The sequence below is a fragment of the Microtus oregoni genome, unplaced genomic scaffold (genome assembly GCF_018167655.1).
Source record: "Microtus oregoni isolate MIOR12 unplaced genomic scaffold, Mior012 000015F_ref0000493, whole genome shotgun sequence".
NCBI lineage: Eukaryota > Metazoa > Chordata > Mammalia > Rodentia > Cricetidae > Microtus > Microtus oregoni.
In genome coordinates, this window is record NW_024543074.1 from 30,646,337 (window position 1) to 30,669,305 (window position 22,969).

General features: G+C 47.6%; 1 protein-coding gene across 3 annotated transcripts in view; it reads left to right on the plus strand.

Annotated features, from left to right (window-relative positions):
• Usp43 (ubiquitin specific peptidase 43) overlaps positions 1-22,969 on the plus strand; it is a 66,271-nt gene that overhangs the window by 40,097 nt on the left and 3,205 nt on the right. For 2 of the 3 annotated variants that reach the window (XM_041665524.1, XM_041665526.1), the window contains exons 10-14: positions 651-728; positions 1,509-1,635; positions 1,725-2,073; positions 8,190-8,348; positions 10,519-10,683. In XM_041665524.1, coding sequence (XP_041521458.1) covers positions 651-728; positions 1,509-1,635; positions 1,725-2,073; positions 8,190-8,348; positions 10,519-10,683 — 878 coding nt within the window. The remainder of the gene's footprint in view (positions 1-650; positions 729-1,508; positions 1,636-1,724; positions 2,074-8,189; positions 8,349-10,518; positions 10,684-22,969) is intronic. The other variant, XM_041665525.1, reaches the window with a different exon arrangement.

Here is a 22,969-nt window from a genome sequence, read left to right on the forward strand (position 1 = left end):
CACAAAGCTCATCAGGGTGTTCTTCTGACTTGGTGCTGCTGTGAGCTAGTACCTGACAGGAAGACCTTGAGGGAAGGAAAGATGGACTCTGTCTCATGGTTTCAGTCCATCGTGACTGGCTCTGTTGTTCTGGGGCCTGTGGTGAGGCAGAGCATTGTATACTTGAGAATCTTTTTTTAACTCATGTTTGACTGGAAACAGAAGAGATACAGGAAGAAATCAGAGATGAGATACACCCAATGACCCATCCCCCAGTGACCTACTCCATCTAAGCTTCCCTTTTAAAGAATAATGTTACCAGCTGTGGGAGACATTTCTTATTCAAACCTTGCAATGTGTAACTTCCCTGTAAACACCGAAAAGACAGCTGGGCCTTCAGTGGAACAGTTAACTGTGTCCTAATAGCTAGAAGGACACAGCTTCTGCATGGAGCTCCCACTTCCAGGGAGGATCAGTAGAGAGTGTTAAGGGGTAGCAAAGAACTAAAGCCTTCAGCAGACTTAGAACCCTTCAGTGTGGTTTTTAGTCAATTTGGGGTGTTTTTGTTTGGAACATTTCTCCAGAGAGGCATGGGGAAGCTGACTGCTGAGCCCTGAGAACTGTGGGAAGGAAGCTCTATTTTCTGACAGGTTTCCTCATTCTCTCCTCAGGGCTTTGCACCTCAGGAAGCCAGGAGGCCCTCCTCATGTCAAGCTGGCCGTGGAGTGGGATAGCTCTGTCATGGAGCGGTGAGTTAATGGAATTTTACTCCTATGGAGCTGGGCTAGGGCATGACTCTACCCACAAACCTTTCCTGGACGCAGTGTCCCCTAGTTAGTGTGTAAGATCCTGCATACACACCTTTAGTATGATGGATCCCATTCCTCTGAGAGAACTTAGAACTGCCTCTATAAATAACCACAGTGGGCACATGATCACAGTGGGTGATCATGATGGGGACCGGTGGGGTGTTAGGAGTAGTAACCCTCATGTAACCCTCAGCCTGGGCCATGCATTGCTCAGAACACTTATTTCCCATGAGCTCTTGGCTTCATCTTCATCACACCCTATGGGGAAGGACTGTGAATTTATCACTACCATTGCCTGGAGGTTGAAACTGAGATGCACAGAGGTTAGGTGATGCACAAGTCACATAGCTCATACACACAGAGCTGGGGTTTGAAGCCAGGCTGACTGACTTGAATCCAGGCTCATCACTCTGCTTGACTGCCTCTCACAGCACCTCAGCACACCAGCCAGACTTTGTAAGAGGACTTGTTTCAATCCATCAGGTACTATGACTAGTGCTAAGTTGGGTAAGCCTAGAACTTGGTCCATTGAGGAGCTGGTAGGGGAGACAGGTGATTCTCTAAGAGTTAGTTGCAAAGTTAGGGGTGCAGGAGGTTTCAGGAACCCACAAAGAGGGTAGCTTTGCCTGTCCGGTGCCCAGCCTGGTTTCTCTGTGTGGAGACAGTGAGGTCCTTCTGGGAGGGAGAGCTCTGAATGCTGTGCCTTCTCCTTCCATCCAGCCTGTTTGGCAGTCTCCAGGAGGAGCGGGTCCAGGATGCAGAGAGTGTGTGGCGGCAGCAGCAGGCACATCAGCAGCCCAGCTGTACCCTGGATGAATGTTTTCAGTCCTATACCAAGGAGGAGCAGGTCCCGCCCTGGGAGACGGGGCTGGCTGCCTTGTGGTGGGTTGGTTGTGCACTGTGGTGGCCTTACAGTCCTGATGGCTTCTTTTGCAGCTAGCCCAGGACGATGCATGGAAGTGCCCCCACTGCCAGGTCCTCCAGCAGGGTGTGGTAAAGCTGAGCCTGTGGACCCTGCCTGACATCCTGATCATCCACCTGAAGCGGTTCTGTCAGGTCGGGGAGAGAAGGAACAAGCTCTCCACGCTGGTGAAGTTCCCACTGTCTGGGCTCAACATGGCTCCCCATGTCGCACGAAGGAGCACCAACTCTAAGGCAGGGACTGGAACCTGGTCCTCCTGGAAGGAGCCAATCTGCCTCCCTACCACCTACCCCATGGACTTCCTCTACGACTTGTATGCTGTCTGCAACCACCATGGCAGTCTGCAAGGTGGGCATTACACAGGTGAGCCTTGCCATGCCTCTCTGCATGCAGCAGCTATAGCTATGTGAGTTGGCTGTAGCCAGAGCCTCAAGATGTCCCCAGAACTGGTGCTTCTTGAAGGCTAGCACTCTTCCCATTTACTGTGGTTGGTTTGTCCCCCACTGCACACAGCGGGGGCGGGGGAGAGACAGTGCCTAGTCCCCTGGGAAGCTGGTGTTGACTCAGGATGATGGTTGCACTGGAGTTGGTAACTACTTGTATTTTCAGGCACAGCAGATATGGGAGGGTAAGTACCAGAGCCAAGACATGGTGCCTGCCTTCATTTATGATTCAACACAGAGTCTTACTCTCCAGGTTCTGCATCCCTGTACTCTGTGGGGTGCTTTTCATTTCTATTCACCTGGGGAATTTAGAAGCAGTAGACATACAGAGAGAGAAACAAACTGCCAAGTGCTTCTCTCAGTGGCTTAAAGTTGTCCCTGTAAGTATTCACAGAGTTAGCATGACTGACTACTTCTTGACCAATGCCATTCCTTTGACTTATCTTAGAGGTCACAGAAGTCTGTAGGAGAGCTGTTGGCAGCAGCAGTTCAGTGTCTAGTGGGTACACAGTTGTGGAGGCTGATCCTGTGAGCCTCATGAGAGGTGTGGGATGTGCTCTCTGACGGCGTGCACACACTGCTGGTACAGTGCCCTCGGAGAGGAAAAGAAAGACGAGGACCTTGTGGGCGAACAGAGAAGGGTTGAAGGATGGGTCTTGACTGCACATAGAAGGTTCCAGTGGACATCAGGTGACTCTTGCATTGCTCTGCTCTGCCACCGCACCCATTCTTCACAGCTGTCCTGCACCAGGTGAAGGGGCCGCCAGTTTCTGTCTGAAGGACCCTGTGGTTAGGTCCCCAGTCTATTTCTGCTGCAGCACAGATCCCGTGAGACCCATGTGTATATGCATTTGGAGAGGCATCCTTTCTGCTGTATTCACCTGGAAATTTTTTTTGTTTTTTTTGTTTTTTTTTTTTTTTTGATTTTCGAGACAGGGTTTCTCTGTAGCTTTTTGGTTCCTGTCCTGTCCTGGAACTAGCTCTTGTAGACCAGGCTGGCCTCGAACTCACAGGGATCTGCCTGCCTCTGCCTCCCAAGTGCTGGTATTAAAAGCGTGTGCCACCACCGCCTGGCTCACCTGGGATTTTTTTAAAAATTATTTTTACTATTTTGAAATTAAAATATCATTATACTACTTGTCCCCTTCCTTTTAGTTTTCCCAACCTCTCTCATGTAACCCTGCCTTGCTCTCTCAAATGCATTCTTTCTTTTTCTTTGTGTGTGTGTGCATGTGTGCATGTACACATATATTCCTAAACACGTAAATGCAATGTACTTAGTCTAGATAATGTTAAGTATATATATGATTTCAGGTCTGACAACTTGGTATTAGGTAGCCAACAGGAAGGGATGTTCCCTAGGAAAGACTATTTTTTTTCTGTTCTCAGCTTTTCTTAGTTGCTTATAGTTCTTTGTCTAGGGTTGGGGCCCTACGAGTTACTTCCTCCGCGTTATCCTGTCTGTTGGTCTTGTTCTTGTTCAGGCAGCCATGTGGTTGAGACTTCGTGGGTGTAGGTTCCCTGACATTTACATTTCCAGGAGACACAATCTCACAGCAGACTTTCTGTTTCTCTGGCTGTTACAGTCTTCTCACCCCCTCTTCCTTGATGTTCCCTGAACCTTAGTGCAGGAGTTGTGTTGTAAGTGTGCCAATTGGGGCTGGGTGCCACGTGGTCACTTGTTCTCCACAGCTTGATTGTATGTGGTTTTCTATACTCCGTCTCTTGCAAAGACAAGTTTCGTAGATGGGGGGTGAGAGCAACTTATGTATGGGTTCAAGAATAGATATTTGGATGTAGTTAACGAATTATGCTGGTTTAGTAACATGTCAGTAGGAGGTTCTCCATACAGGATATCAATCACCAACTTCTTCACTTTGAGGAGCACACCTTCTAGCTTCCTAAGAGAGGGCCTTGGAAGTGTGACATTCTGAGTCACTGCACATCTTAAATGCTTTGACTGCTGCCCTTGACTGGCAGCCTGGTTGGAGATAAAGTTCTAGGTTGATAACCATTGTCTCATCGTCTTTGGACAGGGATGCTCCACAGAGATTGGAGGTGAGGAATATGCTCTTGCTTTGGAGATGGGGTCAGCCAGTTTCTTTTTCTTTGTCTGAGATCTAATTCTTTCTGGAAGCTTTTAGGTCCTTTTACACACACTGGTGCCCTGGAATTTCACAGGCTGCCCCTTTATATGGGTCTTTTCATTTACCAGGACTCAGGAGGCACTGTGCTTGCTCTTCAGTTCTTTACTTGTATTTATTTTTAAAAATTGAAAAAATATCTTTAAAAATTGACAACATAAAGAGAGACTTTTAGGTTTTACTCTATCACTCATTTTAAGCACAAGAGTTAAATACTGTACATATAATTCTGCAGCTAGATTTTTTCACTTAGTAATCTAGCTTAGAAGTTTCCACCCTGGTATATAGAAGATTAGGGCATACACTGCTCATTCTTCTGCTTTGCAGTATTGCTTCTGTGACCTTTGACATGTGTCATTTCCTATATGACAAGCTGGGTTTTTATTATTATTATTATTATTTTTTATTTTTTGAGACAAGGTTTCTCTGTGCATCTTTGGCTGTCCTGGAACTCACTCCGTAGACCAGGCTGGCCTTGAATTCACAGAGATCAGCACCACCAATCTGAGTGCTGGAATTAAAGGCGTGCACCACCACCGCCCAGTATGTGACAAGCTTTCAACAGGGCAAAATCTCAGAAAGGCAGTAGCTAGCTAGCTGGTGTGTTTGTATGCTTGTGTTTGCATATCAAAACCAGGGCCTCAAGCATTGTAGGCAGGCTCCCTACCACTCTGGGTCTGCATATACTCTACCATTGAACTAGGCCCCCACTCTGGATCTGCAGGCACCCTAACATTGAACAAGGCCCCTGCTCTGGATCTACATTTTGACAATTTATGTAAATCCACCCTGTAGACTGGGCGTGTAGGAATTTGTTCTCTTCCTAGCAGTAAGAGAGTGCTTGCTTTTGGCTGCTAAGATAGCTCAGAGGCACCTGAGTTCAATCCCTGGGGCCCATATGGTAAGATTTCCTTAAGTTGTCATCTGACCTCAACATGTGTGCCGTGGTATGGGTGTGTCTACATGTACTCATACAAACAAATTTTTAAAAATTAAAGTGTAAAGCTGGGTGTGATGGCCCACATCTTTAATTCCAGCACTCAGGAGGCAGAGGCAGATGGATCTCTATGAGTTTGAGGCCAGCCTGGTTTACAGAATGAGTTACAGGACAGCCAGGGCTACACAGAGAAACCCTTCCTTTGAGGGAGAGAGGGAGAGTGGGACGGAGGGAGAGAGAGAGAGAGAGAGAGAGAGAGAGAGAGAGAGAGAGAGATTGCTTCCCCGGAGGAGAACTCACCACATCCTGCGCATAGACACCTTTGGAGTTTGTTTGTTTATATTTTTTATTCATTTTACATTCCAACCACAGTTTTCCCTCCTACCTTCCCCAAACTACCCCCCACCCACTCCTCCCAAAGCTTAAGGACTCCCATGGAGAGTCAACAATGTCTGGTACATTAAGTGGGGGCAGGATCAAACCCCTCCCCCTCCATTAAAGCTGAGCCTGGCATCCTACCAAAGGGAATGGACTCGAAAAAGCTAGCTCATGCACCAGGAATAGATCCTGGTCCCACTGCTAGGGGACCCTCAAACACACCAGGCTACACAATTGTCTCCCATATGCAGAGGGCCTGTTCAGGCCTATGCAGGCTCCACAGCTGTCAGGGTATGTGTGAGTTCCCATGAGCTTGGTTCAGCTGTCTCTGTAGATTTCCCCATCATGATCTTGACTCCCCCCCGCCCCCCATAAGTTACTGGATGAAGGCTCTATGATGACAGAGTATTCACCAATCTGACTACAGAGAAAGGCCAATTCAGGCACCCTCTCTACTATTGCTAGGGGTCTTAGATGGATCATGCTTGTGGATTCCTAGGAATTTCCCTAGCACCAGGTTTCTCCCTAACCCCATAATGGCTCCCTCTAACAAGATATCACTTTCGCTGCTCTCCCACTACATCCCTCCTCCAGCATGACCTTCCTGTTCCCTCATGTTCCATCCCCCATCCCCTCCTCTCTGATGCCCCCACCCCCAGTTTACCCAGGAGATCTCATCTATTTCCCCTTCCCAAGGCGATCCATGCTTCCCTCTTAGGGTCCTCCTTGTGACCTAGCTTCTCTGGGGCTGTGGGATGTAGTCTGGTTGTCCTCTGTTTTACATCAAGTATCCACTTATGAGTGAGGACATAGCGTGTTTGTCTTTCTGAGTCTGGGTTACCTCACTCAGGGTGATTTTTCCTAGTTCTATCCATTTGCCTGCAAATTTCATGCTGTCATTATTTTTTAAAGCTGAGCAATACTCCATTGTGTTAATGGACCACATCTTCTTTATTCATTCTTCAGTTGAGGGGCATCTAGGTAGTATCTCGGTCCTGGCTCTTATGAATAATGCTGCTCCTTTGGAGTTTTGCCAGTCAAATGAGCGAATGACGCCTCAGTTCTAGCCTCTCCGCTGCTGAAGAACTTTGTGCACCTCCTCTGTGAATGCCTTGCCTGTATCCTTGACTGTTTCCCACATTGGCTGTTGTTAATGGTCTCCCTGTAAGACTGTGCCTACAGTGCCTTAGGTCACTTGTCTTGCAGAAGGCTTACATTTTGTTTTTCTAGGTAGCCGAATGGCCAATCATTTCATTAAAGACTTGTGGATTTCGAGGTATGACTAGAAAGCCCTTTTCATGCAGGGCTATGAAGCGGTTGTTCTATGTTGTCTCCTGGGGCTTTTGAGGCTTTAGATTTTCACATTTAAGTCTGTGCTCTGAAGTTTCTTGATGTCCCCCCCCCCACCAACATACCCCATGTACCAGTTGCTACAAGACCATTACTAATTGAAAGATCCACCTAATTCCATGAGGCTATGTTTTTGTGTTTGGTTCTATTTCTGGTCTTTGGCTTTTTCTCTTCTCATTGCCCCAAAGTCCCAACCTTTGCTTCCTTGGCCTCCTCAAGACTGACCCTACCCTGAAGCCACTTGGAGGCCACAGTCATCACACAGATCACCAGCATAGACAATGACACTTTGGAACATCCAAGAGTTTTACGAATCATTTTACTGTGTCACAGTGGGCAGCTCCAGGCCTTAAGTTGAGGAGTAAAAACATCTCCTAGTGTGCTTTTCAGAATGGCTGTTCTGTGGATACTGGAGGAGCAATGCAAGTGAGAATTTCAGCCTGAGGTGGTTTCTGAGCCTCAAGAGAGTTCACACTGGATACTGACATGGTCTTCTAGACATAGTCTGGGAGTTCCGTTAGTAAGAACAGCTTTTGGATGGGGTATGGCAAGAGGGGAAAGAAAAACAAAGATGAACTCCTAGGTGTTTAGCTGCAATGTGTGCAAAGGTCAGCAAGCTAGAGCCCGAGGGACCTGTGGGTTTGCATAATCCGTAAATTTGAAAGGTTGTCTCCTTCCTTCCTTCCTTTTTTTCCTTTTCCTTCCTTTCAATAACATTTTAAAGGTGAACAAGAACAAGACAGATGTAGCCACCTGTGTCCTGTAAGCTTCAGGACCAGTGGGCTTGAGTGCTATGTACTGAGCTTGGAGGGCCAGGTGAAGGGTCTCTGTGGCTGGTTGGAGGCAGTCGGGAATGGTATTCATCTTTCTGTAAATGTTGAACTCCAGTCCTTAGGTGGGAAGAGGTATACTAGGGTCCCATTTTCCCTTCCATGGCCTTTTAGAGATGGTGAGCAGTGGGTTACATTACTGTCTAGCCTTGTCACGTGAGACTCTGTGTTAGAGGTGACTGTGCCTGATGAGATGGCATTGTGAATGTTCACTTTCCAGTGAGCACTCGAGTAAGATCTTACTAGCGGTGAAACTGCTGTCTTCTTCTGGTTTCCCAGAAATCAGTTCTAGCTAAAAATGGGTATTTTTGCCACCCAGCTTTAAGCATGTCCATTTTTGAATTTTGTTCATGCCTTGGGGCTCTAAGCATTGAACTTGGGGTTTGGACTTTCGCAGCCTATTGCCGGAACTCCCTGGACGGCCAGTGGTACAGCTACGACGACAGCACGGTGGAGCCCCTGCAAGAGGATGAGGTCAACAGCAGGGGCGCTTACATCCTGTTCTATCAAAAGCGGAACAGCATCCCTCCGTGGTCAGCCAGCAGCTCCATGAGAGGTGTGTGCCACAGCTCAGAGGGGCATGGGGTGTGGAGGTCACGTGAAGAGTTGAAACGTTCTGGGCCAGTGAGATGGCTCAGTTGTAAGGATGCTTACCACCAAACCTTGGCAACTTCAGTTTGATCCTTGGAACCTGTTCCTGCAGGTTTTCCTCTGAGCTCCACACATGCATTATGGCACCCATGTGCATGGGTGCTCCCCTCCCTCTCGAGTGGCTTGTGTTTTGAAGGAACTGGAATGCTCACTTGAGTATCCAGGAAGGTGGACAAGGATCCAAAAAGGAAGCTCTGTCTGCCAGTGTGAAAATTGGGAGTTGCCATACCAAGAAACGGGGAAAGAGTACATTCCTTTTCAATCTGGGGCGGCTGATGCACGTGGGAGTCTCATTGAGCCACATGCGATTAGCTGTGGGCCTTGTAAACCTGTGTCAATACTGTTAGAAAGGGAGAGGCAGGTAAGAGCCAGGGCCTTTCGAGAAAGTGTGCCTGCCTAGTGGTTCCTTGGTAAGTGATTTATGAGCCTCCACATTGTTTGGAAGTACAGGGAGAAATGTGTAACACTTTTAAGTGATTTGTCACACTCTGAAAAATAGTCATCCTTATTTTGGGGACAAAAGAGCATTACAGATATTCATCAGGACTGAATAGATGTCCCCTTGGGTAAGAATGCTTGCTGTGTTAAGTGTGAGAATTTATTTTAAAAAAGAAATCTAGTCTTGCCTACCTATGTTCCTCTGACCCCAGCACTGTCAGCAGTGGAGAGCCAGCCTAGCTCCAGGTTCACTAATTCACTCTACTCAAAGGGATAAGGAGGAGAGTGATGGATCAGGGTACTCAATGGTTTCCCCTGGAGGAGAGTGGTGGATCAGGGTACCCAATCCCTTCCTCTGGAGGATAGTGATGGATCAGGGTACCCAATGGTTTCCCTGGAGGAGAGTGGTGGATCAGGGTACCCAATGACTTCCCCTGGCCTCTGTGAATTTATAGACACTCACACCTGCTTGTACTTTTGTGTATATACCACATGTATACACTGAATTCACACACACATATGTTCTCATACTTTCTCTTTACCCCCTTCCTCCTTCCCTTCCTCTTTTCCCTCCTTTTCTTCCCCCCATTCTAAACACACACACACACTATAAACACACATACACTCACACACTAACTACATCTTTTTCCTAATTATTATTGAAAAATAGACAGAGAAAATAAAGAGTCCTCCAGGTCTGAATCAAAACGAACACAAGCCTGCTTTCCATTTTTAAAAGGCAGGCATTGAATGAAGAAAAAAACACTTAGATCCAGGCATGGTGACATATGCCTAAATCTCATCACAGGGGAAGCTGAGACAGGAGGATCATGAGTTTGGGGCCAACCTAGGATACACAGTAAGAGCCTCAAGTAATATGCAGTTTAATAATAAACCTATTAGAGAAGGCCAAAGGGAAGCTAACCTTGATGCCCCTTATGAAGATTTGGCTCCCTTGAACTTGGGGTGTGTTCACTGTGTGTTGTCCTACAGGATCTGGTCCCATGGGTCCTGGGGCTAAATGCCATCACTCTGACTATGGCTTTTGCTGTGACTACTAAAATCCTAGAAATCTGGCTCTAGAAAAATAATCACATTTAGGAAACCAGACTTGGCGGCAAATAATTTCATGAAAAACATTTGAATGTACCAAAGAACCATCTTTCCTGTGCTCACTAAACACTGTTGTTCCAAGTCACTGCAGGCTTCTAAACATAGTTGAGGATGTCACATCGTAGGTCTCACCTAAACACCATGGTTCTGAGGATGTCCCATTGCAGGCTTCTCTGGCCAGCTACCACCCCCGCCCCCGCCTTTTTTTTTTTCAAGACAGGGAGGGTTTCTCTGTGTAGCCCTAGCTGTCCTGGAATTCAATTTGTTGACCAGGCTGGCCTTGAACTTGCAGAGATCCACCTGCCTCTACCCTGAGTGCTGGGATTAATGGTGTGCACCACCACCGCCTAACTACTTTGGTTTTTATGGTTCCCCTCTTGTTCTGTTAGTCCAGGGCTTAGGGATAGAGGTCATCTTGGGAATCTTAGGACTGGCCTGGAGCCCAGTAGAGGAAGAACTCCGCCTCTACCTGCAGGTTCCTCTGGGACACGCCAGGTCCAGCTCTCTCTCTGCTTCTTCTACAGGCTCCACCAGCTCCTCTTTGTCTGACCATTGGCTCATGAGGCTCGGGAGCTACAACAACAGCACAAGAGGAAGCCTGCTGTCCTGGAGCTCAGCCCCCTGTCCCTCCGTGGCCCGGGTCCTTGACTCTCCTGTCTTCACCAATGGTGTCTGCCTCCAGGACAAGGGTATGTGGCTAGATTGGCTATCTTTTCTTTTCCTGTGCTTCTTCATTGTGAAAGTGTTGGCACCTCCTAGCTGTGAACAGAAAGAGCTGGTCCTGACAAGAAGTGTGTCATCTCTTGGGGTCTTCCTAAAGTTCACCTGCCTCCCCTCTACCCATCCACGACCCTCCACCCACAGTAGGCCCCTTTGACCCACAAGCTGCACATCAGTGGAGTCAATCAACCACTGATGGAAAATAGAAAAAAGGTCGTCCCTGGACTAAACATGTGCAGACTCTTCTCCCACCATCCCCCAACATTCACACTGCATCAGGGATTACGGACAACTGAGTGGTGACTTTAAGCACACAGGAATGCACAGGAGTATAAAACTCACGGGAGGGTGTGTGTCAGTTACGTACAAACACTGCAACATTTTCTCAGATCCCTATTTGAGCATCCAAGGCACTGAGCATCTGCAGGAGCTGATACTCATGGGCTCTGAGGAACGACTTTGCATCCCTCGTCTGTTCGCACAGAGCTTACTATGTCATGGGGCAGACAGTAACTAAGGCAGCAGTGTGGTTTAAAGCAGGGACAGAAGTAAAGAGCTAAAAAGTCAGGGAAGGAGAGAGCAGAAACCAGGGAGGGAGGTACAGAGACCCCTGTGTGATACAGTGGGTGAAGTGACATTGAAGTGGCCTGAGCAAGGACCGGGTACTCGTGCTGTGCAGGAGGCTGGGAATACGTGCATCGCAGGTGCTATGAAAGACGAACATGGCATGGTGTGAGGAGCAGAAGCCACAGCCTTCAAGCAGAGCGAGGAGGAGGAGGATGGGAAGTGCATGGTACAGCTTTTGGTATGCCATTTGGACTTCACCTCAAGTGCTGTGGCTAGTGAGGAGAATGTGGAGTAGGGCAGTAGTCAATATGGTTTACCTTTATGTTTATTTTATGTCTTTGGGTGTTTCGCCTGCATGTTTGTCTGTGTATCACAGGTGTACAGTATCCCCAGACTAGAAGAGGGTGTCAGAGCCCCTGGGACTAAAGTTACAAACAGTGTGGGTCACCTAGGGAAGACTATCTAGGTCCTCTAGAAGAGCAACCACTGCCTTAACCACTGAGCCATCTCTCCAGTCTAGGGTTTATATATCTATAGCCTGTCTACTGCATGAAGAATCAATCTGTCCTCAGGGGTGGGCTTGTGTGTCAGGTGATGCGCCCATGAGGAGATTGTTTATGGTTGAAGATTTGGAAGAATGTGTTGGGGACAAGATGGTCAGATTGTGGACAGAACTAACAGAGTTTACTGGTGTTAAAGCAGCAAAGGAAAGAAGGAAATGATCAAGGATGCCTTGACCTTTGTTTAAGGTATAACTGTCAATGGGGCTGGTTGTACTGTCTGTAGGGTGGGAAAGTGTTGGGAAGGAGCAGGGTCAGTTGGGAACGACAGGGACTAGAGCTGGAGACTGGAGAGCCACCAGCACACAGGCAAAAGTGACAGCCACAGGCTGGCTCAGCTCCCCATGGAGATTATGGAGATAGAAAAGAACGCAGATTCAAGACCGAGGCTGGCAGCTCTACTGAGTTGGACTTGAATGAAGCTGGACAGAGAACTGAGAAAGAGAAGCCAGGACCGGGGGAGCAAGCCAGCAGAGGTCATTCCCAGGTGCTGGGAGCTTCCTTCAGAAGGAAAGAGCCAACTGTGTTCAGGACTGAGGGAGGCTGGGAAGAAATGGAAGCCCAGCTGCTGTGCAGGAAATGACTGCACATACGCAAGTCATTTGGGGGCATGGTGAAAGGCCAGTAGCTGTGCAGGAAGCTCGGCTCAGAGCGAGCTTTTCCTTGGCCAAAAGAGAGCTAGCAGAGCAGGTGTGCTCCCTAATGGAGAAACTGCAGGAAAACAGGGACAGGATGGTTACAGACACCAGTCCTAAAACAAGAACTCAGTGTGTGGGTGGCTGTGTCTCTCTGTACATGGGTGTGTGTAACTGTGTAGGTGTGTTTCCTTCGGCAAAGAACAGTGGTCAAATATTTAAATTTCCAGTGGGGCGTGGTGGCTCACACCTTTAATCCCAGCACTTGGGAGACAGAGGCGGTGGATCTCAGTGGGGTCAAGGCCAGCCTGGTCTACAGAGTGAGTTTCGGGGCACCCAGGGCTACACAGAGAAATCCTGCCTCAAAACAAACAAACAAATAAATAAATAAATTTTCATATTTTATTTAGTTCCCAATTTAGGTTATAATATAAAAATCGTAGTAGAAATGTTTTATAACTATAAATATCACAGCTATAGAAACATTAAGATAACATTTTTGTTTGTGTCATTAAGATGTATGCTTGGGATGCACTTTGTCATGTATGAGCATATACATTGGCAGTGCATATTCTATAAAGCACGCAGATAGTTTTACTAATGTACTACTAATAAATATGTACATAGTCACGTGTGCACATCTGATGAATTATCATAATGGGGACATATTCATGTGCTAGACTAAGATATAGAGAGTTCTGTGTTGGAGGTGTGGCTCAGTGGCAGAGCACTTGCCTACCACCACAAAGGAAGGAAAGAAGGAAGGAAGGAAGGAAGGAAGGAAGGAAGGAAGAAAGAAAAGAAGGAAGGCAGAAAGGTGACTGGTTCTGGAATTCTCCTTCCTCATACCTGTCTCACTCATTGCTTCCCACTCTCCCAGGATCTATGCCATGTTAGTTTTACTGTGTTAAGTAAAAGATGGACAGGGGCCAACTGTGACACACCCATTGGACTTTATTCCCTGCACAGTGAGTAGCTATTGGAAAGTTTGGAGCAGGCTATCATCAGTCTGGTTTATGTTTAAAAATGTATGCTTGCAAAGATGAATTTTACCTGTGAAGCCATATGGCGTGCAGACTTTTGGTTTGGCTAATTTTGTTTACCCTGTTCTTGTGAGGTGCCTCTGGCGTACATAGCAGTGGGTTGTCCTTCTCTTTTATTTTTTTTTTTACTAGTAAATAAAATCAACTCAGGGATGCAGAGTTCTCTGTGCAGAAGTTAGCTCACGTGTGTGAGAGGAGGAGACTAAGAGCAAAGACAGGCATTAGGAAAGAGTGTGCAGGGCGAGCTACAGGGATCAACTTCTGCCTTCTGTACACTCGCTGTGGAGTAGACATTGCTGTAGAGCCTGGTGTAGAGCCAGCCCCGGAGAAATCTGGCCTGCTTCTCAAAGTGTCTTGAATGAGTACACGTTTTCAGTTTCTGAGAGACCGGTGGATTCTTTGTAAGTCCATGCACTTTCTTCGTGGAGCCCACATGGTGGGTTGTCTCTGGATGGCGTCTGCTCCTTGGCAGATGGCACTATCTCCTTCATCAGTATTTCCCACACTGTTCGGATAGGTCACTTTTTATTCTACTGAGGCATATTTAGGCACTGTCTCCAGTTTGGAGCTATCATCAGTATTATCTGATGAGCATGCTTAATCTGAAAATCCCAAGTGCTTGAGAATATAAAAGTTCTTACCAATATGATGCCACTATCAGTTGAAAATTTTACACCATGAAATCTTATCTTGTGCACTAATTATTAATTATTAGTCGCCTTTACTCTCATGCATGAAGTATACTTGATGCATGAGAGTTTTGTGTTTAGACGTGGGTTCTATCTCTAGGAAACCACCATATTCTACCTATTCCAACATCTGAAGAGATTTGAAGCCTTCCACACTTCTGGTCCCAACCACTCTGGATAAGGGATAGCACCTGTGCCACTGTGAGATTCGAGCTCATGTCTTCTGCTGTGTACATGCCTGTGTTTCCGTTGAGTCTATACCTAGGGGTGGAATTGCTGGGCCACAGTATATGTGCCCACCCGCCAGCTGCTTCTTTCCATGTACTTTAGTCGTTGTTGCTGAGAATGCAGCACAGTCCCTGGCACATCCCAGAGTTCCAGGAGATATTAGTGATGATGAAGTCTTCAAACTGCCCTCTGGTTTGTAGTTGATGAGTCATAGCTCGTGAGTTTACTCCCCCTCATTTGGCATCTGTGGCTTCCACCATTTCACCATCAGATGGAATGCTGCAGGAGTGTGTGTGTGTGTGTGTGTGTGTGTGTGTGTGTATCTATGTGTAACGTGAACTTGTCCAAGTCCTTAGAGTTCACTCCCATGGGACTGAATTGAATGCAGTGGGTTCTGGCTTGCTTTCGCCAGGTAGGTATTTCTTATTTTCTTACACTGTCCCGGCTGCACCTTTGGGAGAGTGCCTGTAAACAAGAGAGAGGCTCTTCCAGCTTGTGCATTCCTGCTGGTTCTGCTTGTGATAAGTCATGGACTCATCCCAGCTCTGTCGAAAGGCATGGCACCATGGGCCGTCTCTCTCCCAAGGGGAAGAGTTTTGGACACCCTTCCATGAGGAGGCAGCTCCAAAGAGTGATGCAGCTTTTCAGAGAAGCGGCAGGCATGACTCTAAGATGCTGTGGAGCAGACAGCAGCAGTGCAGGGGTGACAGCTGTACCCCAGGCTCCTCCAACTGTCCTCTGAAGCATGTGCCTCCCGACAACTTCGCATCCAGGCTTCTTCTGCTTGGATGTTGGAAGAGCCTTGCTATCTAAGGGAGCTTTCCCTCTCATAGTTTGGATAAAATAGAATTGGAGTTTTAAAACTTGTTCTAGAAGCTCTGGAATGGTTGTGAAATCTAGTCTTATCGTCAAATCCGAGCAGGAGCAAAATCTAGCAGAGAGGTTTCCTCAAGGGAGTCAGTCCTCTCTCATCTACGAGAGAGACTTTCTTAATCTTTCAAAATTAATGAGGGTGAGTCCTAACAGGGGGCAAGGATGCCAAGTGTCCTTCAGTGCCTGGAAATGGTCCTGTTGGTACAGGAGGGTGTGTATCAGTTTCACACAAATACCACACTTCTATGAGATTTGAGTCTCCAAGGAGCTGAGCATCTGCAGGAGCAGATCCTCCATGGACTCCGAGGAACGACTCCACATCCTTTCTCAGTTCCCACAGAGCTTACATGTCAGCAGCCATCTGCGAGAAACACAGATGGCTCAGGAATGTCATCCTTCCGGGAGTCTGGGTGTGGGATGCTGGGATGACACTTTATACCTAAAGGAGTGGGTCAGTGTCCTGGCTAGTTCTGTGTCAACTTGACACAAACTGTGGACATCAGAAAAGAGGGAACCTCAATTGGGAAAATGCCTCCAGAAGATCAGGCTGAAAGCAGGCAAGCCTGTAGGGCATTTTTTTTTTTTTTTCGAGACAGGGTTTCTCCGTAGCTTTTGGTTCCTGTCCTGGAACTAGCTCTTGTAGACCAGGCTGGCCTCGAACTCACAGAGATCCGCCTGCCTCTGCCTCCCGAGTGCTGGGATTAAAGGCGTGCGCCACCACTGCCCGGCAGGGCATTTTCTTTATTAGTGATTGATGGGGTCAGGTTCATCCCGGGGTTGGAGGTTCCAAATGCTCTGAGAAAGCAGGCTGAGCAAGCCATGAGAAAGGAGCAAGTCAGGAAGCAGCTCCCCTCTGTGGCCCCTGCATCAGCTCCTGCCTCCACATTCCTGCCCTATTAGAGTTCCTCTCCTGACTTCCTTCACTGATGGCCTATGGATATGGAAGTGTGAGGCAAATAAACCTGTCCTCCTTGACTTGCTTTGATCATGGTGTTTATCATGCAGTGGTGGCCCTGACTAAGACAAGAGTTTTACCGGGTTTATAACTAACAGAATTTGGGGGGGCGGGTGAGAAGGAGGAGGTGCTATTCAGCTGAGGGAATATAAAAAAACTTTTATTTCGTAATAACTGGAAGATGCGGCTATGAAAAAAAAAAAACCCCAAGAAGTTCTTCTCAGAGACCCTTGTGAATAAAGGGCCCTGGGGCTTAGGTTCCCCAACTTGTCAGGACAAGTCCTCCTGCTGGTAATGTCCTCTGTGGCTTTTCTTGGGCGTCAGAGGCTTCAATATGTCTTCTTCCTTTCCAGATTTTTCCAGACAGTGTTTTGTTTTAGCTTACATTCCCTTTTTGATGGTATCTGGGAGTCTCAAGTATTCAGGACTATGTGGTCACCTTTTTATTCTTTGTTTATAATTTGACAAATTGTGGTCCAAGAATGAGCTTTTCACAAATTATCTTCTTTTGTGGTAAAGACCATTTTGTTATTTTATAAGTGTCTGTGTACATATAAATTAGACGTAGTCTTCCCGAGGGCTCGAGTGCTTTGTGACATATGCGATATTAAGTACCGAGTGCTTTATTCAGCCCCCCTCTGTCTTTAAATGCATCTTTTTGTTATTGTTTTGCTTTGTCAAAGTATTATAGCCTAGGCTGGCCTTGAACTCACTACTCAGCCAAGGATTTTTTTTTTTTTTAATCCTGATTTCTGATCCTCCTGCTACCATCTCCCAAGTGCTGGGTTTACCAGTATGAGCCAGAGTCTGGCTTTAAACTCACCTCTGACTGTGCAGGAAGTCCATTGAGGTCTTCTGCGGAGGTGGGCTTTGACCATGTACTCTGTAAACGTTTATAATTGTTACCTTACGTTGTGAGCTATTTGTTAGTAGGTGTCTGAAAGTTCGTGACTATTGGATCTTTTTTATGAAGTGTGCCTTTTATCATTGTGATTGTTCTTTATTGCTCTCTGGTTTTAACCATAGACTCCACATTGATAATTTGTCTCTTCTTTTTGTCCACACTTGTCTAATATTTGCTTATGACTTTTTTTTGCTTTCTTTTTTAGTTCATTTTAAGTGGCTTTTGGCAAATAGATTGCTGTTTTAAAAATATTTATTTATTTTAATTATGTATATTAGTATTTTGTTTGCACATGTGTGTGTATACACGTATGCATTACCACTAGGTGCCAGAAGAGGGCGTTATATCCCCTGGGATTGGATGATGGTTGGCTGTCATGTGACTGTTGGGGAATCAAACCCTGGTCCTTTGCAGGAGCAGACTTAATTACTGACCTTTTAACTCCTGGCCCTTCCCCCTTTTAAGGTAAAAATAAAGAGCCCCTTTTTTGTTGTTGTTTTCAGTGCTGTGCTGGGAGGTAAAATCCAGGACCTCATGAATACTAGGCCACACTGTGCTGCTGAGCCCCATGCACAATGCGGTCCACTGGGAGGGAGGGAACGGAGTGCAGTGTTGTGATACAATGTTCCTTGCTGGTTTTCTTCCTTTCCTGCTCCCTCATCTTGGTTGACTTGGTTGCTGTTCGCTTCCTTTTCTAATTAATTTGCAGATTCTGCCTTTCTTCTCCCCTTGTTACTGTCTCCTTTCTCGCCGTTTGCAATCAATCACATTTCCCTGCCATTAGGAGGCTCTTAGAAACCAGCTGTTTCCTGCCGGGCATTCTGTTTCTTCATTGCCTTCGCTCTTTACTCCAATAACCAGAGTTGTGCTTCCGCGGCCCCCTCCCCACTGACTTTCCTCCCACAGGGAGAGCTTTGAAACCCTTTATGCCTCTGCTCTGTTGGGGAAGTACTCTCCTCCCTCACTTCAGATGGACGCTCTCAGAGTACTGCTAGAATTCCTGTCCCATGCACCCTGACTTAAGATGACCTTCTGAGACTGCCTGGCCGTCCGGTGGAGGGAGGACAGCTGATGGAATGCAGGGGCTGAGATGCACCGGGCTTTTGTGTTTGTTTTATCTGCCCTCTGCCCTGAGATCTCTGCTCTGCCGGTGTTTGTTAGCCCTTTAGGCACGCCAGCTCTAAATCCTTGCTCAGCCAGAAATTCTTCCTTTCGCCCCAGTGGGTGGCAGCCTGGCGGGCCTGGGGCTCTGCGGTTGCAATCCTTTACTTTCCTCTTTGCTGATTTCCCACGCTCTCCTTGCCCCTGGGCGGCAGGTGAGAAACCCAGACTGTTCTTTTTCACGTGAGTGTCTCCTGTTCCTTCTGGCTGGAAGTTTTTAAGATTCTCTCTTTGACCTTGGAGTTGAGAAATTCTAGCACAGGCCTGGGTATTCAGCCCCACCCGGCCATCAGGTGCCTTTCTACACACCCAAGCCTTTCTTTGGGACGATGTCTTGTGTTTCCCTTCATTTATTGTGTCTCTTGCCTTCAGATTCCTCTGGTTGTTTGTTGTGGCTCCTGGCCCCTCACTCCCCTTGTGGTTTTTGCAATTTTGTTCTGTGTGTAGAAGTGCCCAATCTTTAAACTTTGTGACATTTTTCACCTACAAATGTGTTGGGTCATATTCATATCTGTCCTGGGACAGGTACAGGCTGCAGTTAGACACACCTGCTGCGGTGAGAGATGATTCTTCCCTGTTTTCTTTCTCCTGGCTCACATGAGTCTCAACACCTGTGGGCTGGAGGGCTGGCCCCATGGGCTGGAGGGGTGACCCTACGGCCTGGAGGTGTGGTCCCATGCTACAAGCCTTCAATTTGTCCCTTGGGCTTTCATTCCTGTGGGTCACACTTTTCAGCCCCTGATGCCCTTTTTCCCTCCCTCAAGGTCATTGATTGCTCTGCTAGGTTTCATTAGGAGCTGCTTTCTTGGTTTTGATTTAGTTTTGCTTGGTGTTGTTTTTCATGCTCTGCTGCTGGGCCCTCTTTGTTGTCCTTTCTACTTGGGGGCAGGCTCTCACTCCAGAGCCAGGTTGGCCAGGGTTGTATAATCTCTGAACTTCCTGAGGGATGGGACTGTAGGTCTGAGTCACCACACCCAGTTGGTCCCTGTTGTCACATTTTTCTGTTTCTGCCCACAAGGCTCTGCTCTTCCCTCTCTAGTTTGGAATAATTTGGGGGGTGAAGAAGAGATGTTGACTTTGGCTCCCAAGGGTTGGTGGTGTCACATCCAGCCCTTCTCTTGCCCAACTTTGTCCACCTGGATCAGTCTCAGAGGAAGATGAGTAGCCTGGCTCATCTGTTGTATACTGCTGCCTCAGCTTCTAAGGAACCCAGGGAAGTTTGGAGTCGGCCTTGTTCTTGGTTGCCCTCCATACAGAAGTGGTTGCCAGGCCATCAAGAGGCATAAACACAAAATGAACAGTCCATCTAGGAACAAGGAGTGCTGAAGTTGTTTTTGACATTGGAAGATGGAGACAGAGATCTCCAAATAAGGACTGGGGCTCTGGTGCGGGGCTGGATGCCTCTAGCACATGCCCCTTTCTCCTGTGCCCCAGCTCTGGATGCCTCTAGCACATGCCCCTTTCTCCTGTGCCCCAGCTCTGGTTGCCTCTAGCACATGCCCCTTTCTCCTGTGCCCCAGCTCTGGATGCCTCTAGCGCATGCCCCTTTCTCCTGTGCCCCAGCTCTGGATGCCTCTAGCGCATGCCCCTTTCTCCTGTGCTCCAGCTCTGGTCACCTCTAGCGCATGCCCCTTTCTCCTGTGCACCAGCTCTGGTCTCTCTGCTGCTTGCCTGAGCCAGCAAGGTCACTCCTGCCCCAGGGCCTTTGCACCTGCTGCCCCGCAGTCTGGAGCCTGCCTTCCTCAGATCTCCTCCCAACTCCATCTCTCACGTCTTTCACTCAGGTCTCTCAAATATTGCTCATAACTCATGCAACACCCTTTTTTCCCTAACCCGGCCTTATTCATTGCAGCTGTTACTAATGTATTACCCGATAGCTTAGGTTTTTGCTTTTTGTCAAATCCTAAGAGCCCAGCCACTTCCTACTTGAATTTTTCTTGTTGTTTTTGAGACAGGTTCTCTCTATGTAACCTTGAGTGGCCTGAAACTTGGCCTTCCTCAAGCTCACAGAGATTCACCTGTCTCTGTCTCCTGAGTGTTGGTTCTTATTTGTATTTTTTTCTTCAAGCACTAAGAAATAACCTTTGGTGTACAGTTGGCTTTTATTAAATATCTCGGGATGAATTAATGATGGGTGGATGATGAGATGCAGTGGAAGCCCTTAGGGGATTGGAAAGATGTGACCCATTGAAGGTGAGTGAAGATGGGGAGAAGAGACCCTAAGGTCCACAGCACAGAGTAACAGCTTGCAGTTCACATCAATAGCCAAGAAGCAGAAGTGACACAAGAATTAAGGTGGCCGCACATGGCCAGGAGCAGAGGTGGCATCCCTTGAAGCAGCTGCCCTGTGGTTGGGGCTGTATCCATCAGCAGAACAGATGCCACCTGTACCACAGAGGGTTCCTGTAGACCTGAGAGGATCGTTGTGTCTGCTGCAGAGTGTGTACAATCACATGGAAGATGCAGCTTAAAATTGTAGGCCTTAGGCTGGAGGGGTGCCCCCCATTGGCTGGAGGCGTGGCTCTGTGGGCTGGAGGGGTGGCCCTATGGCCTGGAGGTGTGGTCCCATGATCTGAAAGCAAGATCCTGAGGCCTGAAGGTGTGGCTCTGTGGTTAAGAGCATTTGTTCTTTTTGCAGAGGACCTGGGTTCAGTTCCCTGCACCTACATGGCCACTCAAGTCTATCTGTAACTCCATTTTCAGGGGTCTGACTCCATTTTCTGACCTCCACAGCCCCTGGCACAAACATGGAACACATGTACGTGGAGAAAAACACGCATACAATAAAAATAAATATTAAAAAGAAACCCTATAGGTCCTTTGTGATCCTTAGACTCCCTGGATTCCACCATTCTTTCTAGCACCCTGCTCTCCATAAGAGCCATCTCCCAGAGGAAGGGCTTGAGTACTGAGAAAGAGGGGGGATGCTTGGTTAGCGAGCGAGTGGTGGCCCTGTGGGTGCTTGCTGCTTTTGCTCTGCTTATGCTGTTTATTTCTGTTTCTCCAAGGCTCTCCATCCCTGCCCACCTTGGATCCTGTTATGGGCAATAAATAGATGAAAGGACAAGTAGGTGCTTTTTCCCAAAAAGAGGTGAACTGAAGGGGTCCTTTGGGTGTCTGTAATGTGGGTTGCTGTCAGCCCTGGCCCAGGGCCCTTTCACACCAGGAAGAAGAGAGAGGTGGTTATTTACAGCACTAATCAGGTCTTCTTGCCACCTGCCAGGGCTTAGGCCACTCCACCTGGTGAAGGTTGAAAAGTCACAGCTTTGTCCTCCTGATGCAAAATGTCCCTCTCCACCCTTCTAAGGGCCGAGGATGAGGAACAAGGAAACTTCACACACACCTTCACCTCCAGAACCGTGTTTCATCTTTCCTCAGGTGTGGAGAATTCAATGGCGGAGCCACAAGGTCAATGCGAACCGAAATGACAAAGTATTTTGGGTGGAATTGGGTCTATTCCTGGCCAATATAAAAATTTCTCTAAAGAAAAAGGTATTAAAAATGACATATGAAAACCTCAGCAGCTGAGATCCCCGTGGAACCTCTGATATCTGTGTGTGGCTGCTCCCTGTGGGCCTGCTTTCTCAGCTGCCAGGCAGATGTGTACCGGTGCATTTAGATTCCTGTCCCAGCATGCTCTGTGACCTTATCTCTCGCTGACCTCACACCTGTGTGCCTGAATCTCAGAACCTCCCTACATGGGCGTTTTGTGGCAAAAGTCCTTGATTGTCTTCAGAGCTGGTCTCTGTCATAGCTCTTTGGGACTGCTGTAATAGAAATAGGCAGGCAGGGGCCTTCCCGTGACCAAAATGTACTCCTCATGACTCTGCAGGATGGGGTCAGGGGCCGGGTGGGTTGTGTTATGGGAGAGTCAGAGAGAGCTCTGGTCTTTCTTACCTCTTCCGACAAGGACACTCTTCTGAAGCCTCACTTCTTGTGGCATGAACTTGGGGGTTAAAGTTTCCACTTGTGAAATGGGAGGGGTCTAAGCCTTCAGCCCCTAACACTCCCAGTCCAGGAGTAGCTGTGTATTGTCAGCAGCCAGCTGTGAGCACCAGTGCCGCGCTCAGTACTTGACTGACAATCACGTGGCCCACGCGGAACAGGGGCAGACATGTGGGTTGTCCAAGTCAGGCATCAAGCAGTTCTGGCAGTACAGGGATATGGTGACCCTTCTTCGGGAAGCATGGCTGAAGGTTTTCTCTGTCCTGCTGTTCCCCCTGGACTGGTTTCTCTCCACCAGCCTGTTCCCAAAGCCACTTATGAAATAACCATTCTGAGGCTTAATATTAGTTATATACTCTTTGACCTATTAGTTCAGGATTCTTATTAACAAACTCTTACATCTTAGATGAACCCATTTCTATTTTATACTTTGCCTTGAGGCTTGTGGATTTTTTACCCCTTGATTCTTGGGTGGCTACATGCTATCTCCCTGACTTTGCCTTCTTTCCTCTTCTATCTCTGCTTGGAATTTCAGCCTTGCTCTATTGTGCTCTGTCATAGGCCAAAGTAGCTTCTTTATTAACCAATGGTAATAAAGCATGTTCACAGCATACAGAGGGGAATCCCACATCAGGAAAGGCATGTGATGTCAATCATGTATGCTCCCTTTAGAAGGGTTGGACTATAGAAAAGAA